Source organism: Antennarius striatus, chromosome 1 (assembly GCF_040054535.1).
Source record: "Antennarius striatus isolate MH-2024 chromosome 1, ASM4005453v1, whole genome shotgun sequence".
NCBI lineage: Eukaryota > Metazoa > Chordata > Actinopteri > Lophiiformes > Antennariidae > Antennarius > Antennarius striatus.
Window position 1 is genome coordinate 1157858 of NC_090776.1, and position 7806 is coordinate 1165663.

At 53.0% G+C, this 7806-nt stretch overlaps 1 protein-coding gene across 1 annotated transcript in view; it reads right to left on the bottom strand.

Annotated features, from left to right (window-relative positions):
- Positions 1-7103, bottom strand: part of LOC137600161 (protein kinase C-binding protein NELL1-like) — a 131653-nt gene extending 124550 nt beyond the window's left edge. The window contains exons 1-2 of the mRNA XM_068321610.1: positions 6992-7103; positions 6461-6583 (exon numbers count right to left, since the gene is read on the bottom strand). Coding sequence (XP_068177711.1) covers positions 6461-6583; positions 6992-7052 — 184 coding nt within the window. The 5' untranslated portion in view covers positions 7053-7103. The remainder of the gene's footprint in view (positions 1-6460; positions 6584-6991) is intronic.
- Positions 7104-7806: the final 703 nt, after the last annotated feature.

The window sequence follows — 7806 nt, forward strand, 5'->3', positions numbered from 1 at the left end:
TGATTCCATCAAACACACCACGCTCCAGGCGGGACGGGGCGGCTAATTATAGAGCCGTCTGACGGGGGGGGCAGGAAGCTGAGGGTCCTTCCACCGGCGGCGGCGGCGACAGACTCTAAAGGCTCCGTGCTGAGGTCACAAATGAACACATCACGCCGTCGATGGCGGCGCCGACTCGGAGGATGAAAATACGGCGAAACAGCGATTTACCAGACTCAGGTTTTAGGTGCTGGTTGGAGGAAAATGTGAGGAGCAGCGACAACAAGGAACAGAACAGCTCCGCTGCTGGTGTGTGGCTCCAAAAACAGGACAGGAATCGTTAAAGCGCCGCCGTCCCAGAATCCTCCTGTGCAGCCAGACCTGCAGGGAGCCGCCATATTAAAGCTGGAGCTGTGTAACCCTGACCCGTGACACACACTCAGTGTGTGTGTGTGTGTGTGTGTGTGTGTGTGTGTGTGTACAACACACAACAAGCTGGACAACTCCTATAAACACACCCAGCAGGGATTGGAGCTGAAGTGAAATTGTTTTAAATCATGCATTATATAATGACATTATATATCATGATATATCACGATATAATATGGTACATCATGTTATATCATAATATATCACGTTACATTATATTATCTCTTGTTATATTTTGTCATTTTATATCGTGATATATCATAATATGAAATGATATACCATATTATATCCTGATATATCCTGATATATCATGATATGATATAATATGATGTAACAGGATATATCACGATATAATATGATGAAATATGATGTCATGATATAAATTGATAGACTATAACGAGATAATATGATGTAATGTGATATATCATGAAATATGATATACCATATTATATTGTGATATATCATGACATGAAATTATATAATATCATCATGTATCATGATATAATATGATATAATGTGATAAAAAAAGATCGGTTTGGGTTCTAATTAGCGTCTCCTGGGTCTCGTCTCAGGTGTGAACCGTCATCCTGACACCCCCCCCACACACACACACACACACACACACAAAGGAGGACCTCAGCTGTCTTTACACCACATCTATCCTTCACTCCGACCTCAAGGGCCCCCGGGGGCCACCGTCCCTCCAAACACAAGTGCATCATGGCTTCAGTCCTTCTGCTGAAGCGTTCCATCACATCCCAAATGTTTAGCCGTGGGATGTTTTAGCTCGTTAGCATTGCTAATATTCACAGTACAACTAAATGCTAACAACTCTACAGCTATCACATCACAGACCTGTACCCACCTGTACGCCTCCTTCCTGGGGGGGTAAAACACCCCCCAGAGGCGTTGAAACACCTCAACAGACAATAGAAGAAGAACATTTGATTATCCAGGTTTTTAATTATCACCTTTCCTGCAGCTGACAGCACCTGTGCCATTGTTCGCCCTGACCGTGGGGGGGTAGACACAGGTGCACCCGTCCCTTTAAAAGACACCGGCCTCTTGTACGATGAATAATGCAGACGGCGTCTTTCTGCCAAGGATCCTGGGAGGTGGGACCGGAGTGTCGCCCCCTCCAGCAGCAGGACAGGAAGCTGATGCATAACACATGAGCGGCTCGCCGCCCTCGTCCGATTGGCCGGCTGTGATTATGCGCCCCAGACTCGGGAGTCGCCACCTGCCTCTGATGCGGCGGCCTGTGAACTGCCCCCGGCCTCCTGGGCATGTCAGGAACGGAGGTATAAATAGAACACGGATGCAGGAAGGAGGAAGGCCTCTTCTGCCTCAACCTGCATGAAACGGCTTGGGGGGGGGGGGCACGGCGCTCGCATCAAGGTTGGCGGTGAATAAACGATTCCGTACGGCGGGATCGGGACGGATAAATCCGGTACAAATAAAGACACGTCACTCTTTCTCCTCCTGAAACCACCTACTGCCTGATTTCACAGCCCTCACAACCCTTTTCATTCCTCTTGAACGTTTTTTTACCCAGCATGCACCTTCCGTCAAAGAACAGGCAGATCCGTTCAAGAGACGCCAAAACGCGTCGCCTGACTCCGACGTGATAACATTTCACCGGGGCGCATCGCGAGGGTTGGCACGTTGGGCTTTCTAAAAACAGGAGGAACGAGCGGCGCGCCGATGTGTTTGAGAAGAAAGGCCATCGTGTTTCATCCTCACGTCGTCATGGTTACCCCACAGGTGCAGCCGCGACGCTTAAAAAGACATGACGACCCTCGTTTCGCTCGGAGGTGGAAGTCTGTCGGTGGAGCGACCGGCGGAGCGACTCGTCAATCCGGTCGTGAACTCCATCGCTGCTGCCGGCGGGAGGACGGACTGAATCTGGTTCCGTCCCAGAACGGAGGATCGGCGTCGCATTGATGTTCTGAGGAGTTCAAGGAAGTTTCAGACAAATCCATGACGGCGAAACTTTAGAGCGACGGATGTTTAATTCTTTTAGGCACCAAAGGATGCGAAGAAAACCTTTGATTCCAAGCTGCTTATTGCAGACAATGGTGCGGCGACAAGCAAGCACTCATTATAAATGCACCCCAGTGGCGCCGGCCGGGACCCCCCGCTGAGCTACAGAGAGCTCCAAGGTACCCGGCGGCGCTACAGGGGCGAGTTGAGACTCGGCAACGCTTCTGATGCAACGTGAGAACAGACCTGGAAGCCGAACACTGTTAAACGGCCCCGAAACGGGCGCTGGGAGTGTTCAACCGGTTTCAGATCCAGAACCGGGGCTTCAACAAAGTCCACAAGACGGGGGCGACCACAGGGGGGGTATTTCTGCCAAGGCAATCAAGCATTGGGGAAGCAAGGGTAGTTTTGTTTCAACGAAAGATGTGTTGGACTGAAACGGGGGAAGACGAGGGGACGAGTCCTCTACCTTCTCCTACCTCCCCCACCCCAATCAGCCCTTTCCTGCCCTCCTTTCAGAGACTATTGACCCCCCTCACAAACTACCCTACAATGTTCTGGGTTTAAACTAACCTAGATTGCCCAACACACACCAAACGATGAAAACCGTGTCTCTGGTGCCCCAACCACCCTCCAGGGTTATGGGATAATCTAGACTAGGCACAAACTACCCACCTACCCCAGTAGCAGGGGGGTTCACCTGGCTTCATCAACCCCCCCCCAACTGGTTTCTGTTTCTTACGTCTTCATCACAACAGAACCAAACCGACACGCGACTCGTGTTTACGTTCTTGGAGCCAGTCTGTGTGAATTATGAGATTAAAGGTGTGATCATCGCTTCAGAACACACGACGGCCCGTTTCACACCCAGCGTGAGGTGATCGGATCGGAGAAACTGAACGCCCCCCGCTGATCGGCAGATGAAAATATACACCATTCCAGATAATTAGGGACGCCTGTTTTGGAGCAGTAATTAGCGGTAATCACAAAGTCGTGCTTCAAATTAGGCTCAAAAACTTCAGGAAATAAATCCCGCGTGTTGTCGGGATGCTGTCGGATTCGCTTCCTCGTGTCGTTTCTCGTATTTCACCTTGACGTTTCCTATCTCCCCAAACTGCCTCTGGGAAACGGCGAGCGAAGTGTCGAGACTCCGCCGTGATGTCGACGGGAGCGATAGCGCGTTAGCTCGCCCAGAAACACGATAAATTTCAATTACTCAGAACGCGGCGTTGCTTTGGGTCCATTTAATCATCCTGAGAGTTGAGAATTGATGTCTGTGTTTGGTTTTCTGTAATTTACCTGTTTGCTGTCGATGCAAAGCGAGACAGACCCAGAGTTTAGCCTGATTTACAGGAAACGCTTCCATATGTTCAGAAAACTGGAAGAAAATATCATCAAATTCAAGCTCAAATCGTCTGGAAATAAACATCTTTCTTACCGACTTGTGATGGATGGCTCAAGTAGGAAACACAACTAGTCCTCAAGATACAAACAACCGACTTACGGACATTCGTAGATACGAATAACTAACCTATGAATATTCATAAATACAAACAACTGACTTAAGAACATTCTTAGACATAAACATCCAACTTATGAACATTTGTAGACACGAACAACTGACTTATACACAACTGTCTTATGAACATGTGCAGATACAAACAACTTATGAACATTCGTAGACACAAATACCTGAGTTACGAGCATTCGTAGACATGACTTACAAACATTCACAGATACAAACAACCATGTGCCACCATTTCCGACTACTGTAGTACCCCTTTCTGCCACAACCCCCGCCAAGCAGCGTACAATTAACACCTCATAGATTCAGATTCCGTGTGTCATGATAACATGAGGCGTGAAACAAACGAGAAACCGTGGAAACCAGGAAGTCGTGGAGGAGCAGGTTTAAATTTGACCACGACTAAACCTGGATGCCCAGCAGGGGGCAGTAACACAAGCTCACAGACACCAAAGGAGACTTCTGAAGGGACGCTGGACGGCGTACGTATGGGCGTTCAAGCGTGACGAGGGAGGACAGTCGTGTCAAGCACCAACAAAGAAGAAGGCGGCGCCCCAGATGAGAGATTCCCCTTCTCTCTGTTGTGTTCTCGTCCCGTTGACGTGACGGTGACTCAAGATGAGAACACCTCAGCAGGGGGTTCGAATCCGGCCGCCGCCCCTCGACCTCGGAGGCGGGCGGCGCCGCAGACGGCGGTTGTTTGTTCCCCGCCTCCCACAGATTGCCGGCGGCTCTGAAACCCTCGTTCAGGAGTCGCTGGCGTTTCTTTTCATCCGGCAGCGATTACACAAATTGGGTTTCCAAACCGACAATTTTGCTCCTGACAACTCACCTCTTTGAGTTTTCACTTTACAGAAAGAAAACGTCCCCTTAAGAAAGTCTTTGCTCCAACAGAGGAGGCATCTGGAGACGCGTGACCCTGGAACGACCTCTGACGACCTCTGTGGTGACCTCTGGTTAGAGGACGAGTTAAACGTGTCCACCAGGGGGCGTGGCTTCAAACAGACGAGTTAAACGTGTTGGTCAGACTGCTTGAGGGCGTGGCCTGTTCTCCATCGCCGCTGCTTCAGACTGGAATCAGCCTGGGGGGTCGATCGGACCCTAATCAGGCCCCTCATATCGTTATCTGCTGTGAATAATTGGCCTTAAAGCTGACAGGAAGTGCGGTTATTGATCGGGGTGTGATCAATGCTCAGCTTGTTTTTAGCCTTTTAGCGGTTTAGCATTAATCAGACGGACGCCTCTGACCCCCCACCCCCACCCCCACGCCCATCGATAAATATCAAGAGGAGAAAATCCTCCTCCGCGTCTTCACCGCTGATCAATCACCGAACGCAAAACAATTATCAGATGTTTACCACACACACACACACACACACACACACACACACACACACACACACAAACACACACACACACACACACACACTCATAATCGCTTCCAAACGGGCCGCCGGCCAAACCGACTCCATGGCAGCCGTTCAGCTGGAAAGCTGCTCTCTGATTGGTTGCTTCAGATCCTCCACAGGGGGCGCTCTCTGCCTCACCTGGAGGAAAACGACATCACTTCCTGTCACCTCCTCAGGTGAGCGACCACACACCTGAGCCTACACTTAATCTGGAAGGAAAGAGTTTTGGAATTTTGCTTCCCGCCAAAATAAAAGGCTTCAAAGAAGCGGACGCTGATGATGTCACAGTCGGAGCGCAACAGAGAACGTCCACAATTTAAACATCATCATGTAGCATTACAGCAGCGCCGCTTTCATCTATCCCATAATAGTCTGCCGCCATGCAGCGGAGCCTTTGAAGCTGCAGACTCCCCACAGCAGGAAATCAAATCGCCGGTCGGCGTAGAAACGCCGATCGGATTCTTCCTCAGATCTCCACAGCAAAACGGTGAGGCGTTCAGGGGCGTCGGGAAACGTCAGCGCCGCTCCCAGAGGCCCCGTCTCGACCCCCCCGGCCTCAAACCGGCACCGAACCCCAGGGGTTCCACCGATTTTACTTCACGAAACCTGTTTCAGGCTAACGCGCTAAAGCTAACTGACGGGGCGTTCGGGTGGCGTCGGCCGTCACGGCGCCGTGGCGTTGAGACCAAACGCACCTCCAGGAGCGACGCCGCTTCCTCGGGGGTTTGGAACGCGTCCCGCTCTCCCCCCCCCAGGGATCCAACAACTGGAAGACGAACGGGGTCACCAGGTCATCAGGGGTCAAAGGTCATGAACGCAACGTTCAAAAGGTCACGACCTCTGCAGCGTCCGATTCTCACACCTCCTCCCACACCCCCAACCGGAGAGGAATCAGCTGGGAGTGTGTGTGTGTGTGTGTGTGTGTGTGTGTGTGTGTGTGTGTGTGTGTGTGTGTGTGTGTGTGTGTGTGTGTGTGTGTGTGTGTGTGTGTGTGTGTGTGTGTGTGTGTGTTCCAGTGGGAACAGGTGAGCACCGCGGAAACACCGTGGCACCGGGAGGCGCGCCCCCCAACTCACATAAAAAGTAGCACGCGTGTGAGCGCGCGTGTACGTGCGCGCACGTGCGCGCGCCTTACCTCTGAACAGGAAGGCTTTGCTGCCGTTGTGGAGCCCCCCCACCGGGGTGATCCCGTAGGTGGCGTTGGCCCGGTCCAGCTCGGTGATGATGTCGATCTGCTGCTCCGGTTCCGACCCGGAAGCTGAGGAAGAGGAGGAGATGATGAAGGTGAGGGCGCGCGGGCAGGTGAGGGACTGGAACCTGAACCCGCGCGGATCCGACCGTCACCTGCGGGTCGAACCGCGGAGTCCGAGCCGCAAACGCGCAGGACGCGCGGTAAGACGCGCGGTGAGACGCGCGGTGAGACGCGCGGTAAGACGCGCGGTAAGACGCGCGGTGAGACGCGCGGTGAGACGCGCGGTGAGACGCGCGGTGAGACGCGCGGTGGAGCCGCGGACGCGGCGCGGACGCACCTGCGGCTCCAGGTGCGTCCGCGAAACACTTTGCGCACAAACTGCAGACCCGCGCGCGTCAGGTGCAAAACCGACAAGCGCAAAAAGGTGTAGAAGCCGCGCGCGGGGGTTCGTCACGTCACGCGCCTTGCACTGACCTGGTGAGGTGAGGAAGAGGAGGAGGAGGAAGAGCGGACGCGAAGCCTCGTAAACATCCATCGGTCCGGGGGTCTGGCGGCCGCGCGCTCCGCTGCGTGTCGCCGCTGACGCGTCAGGTCCGTCTGAGCGGCTCGCGCTCCGACTGCCGGTGGAGGCGCGAGGAACGGTCCACCGCGCGGGAGGAGGAGGGGGGGTTCCCGTGATGCAACGGGGCGCCGGTCCGCGCCGTTTGGACGCGTCCGGTCCGCCGCGCGGCGGCAGCCGACGCGGAAAGACGCGCGAATCGGGACGCGTCCCGAACCGGACTCATGGGGGGGCTCCGGGGGGGTTCTCACCTGTCCGCCTCCAGAACCCCCCCATGGATCGGACCACATCAAGTTGCGATTTTTAGATGCGATTAAAAGGCGTTTGGAGGGAAAGTGGGGGGGCGGGGCGACTTCCTGGACACGCGAGATCGATTAGAGCATCAGAACATCTTCCTCCTCCTCTTCCTCAGGTGTGATGCCCCGCCCCCACCAGGTAGACGGTAAACAACAGCAACACGTGACTCCTGCTGATTGGATCCGATCCGGTCTGACATCGGTTCCGTTCACACCGGATTAAGGATCAGAACCAGTTTCAGGAGGAAGCAGGATGAAGGTCTGGGCTTCATCATCCTCAGCTTCAGGACAGTCAGACCCACTCTGAATGTTTTATTTAGAGCCAATGAATAATCAATAATCACCATTAATCATTAATCATTACTGAACATCAAAGGGAATAAAAGCCTTTATTAATGAGTGAATTTATTCATCAGTCTTTTCATTTCCTCGAG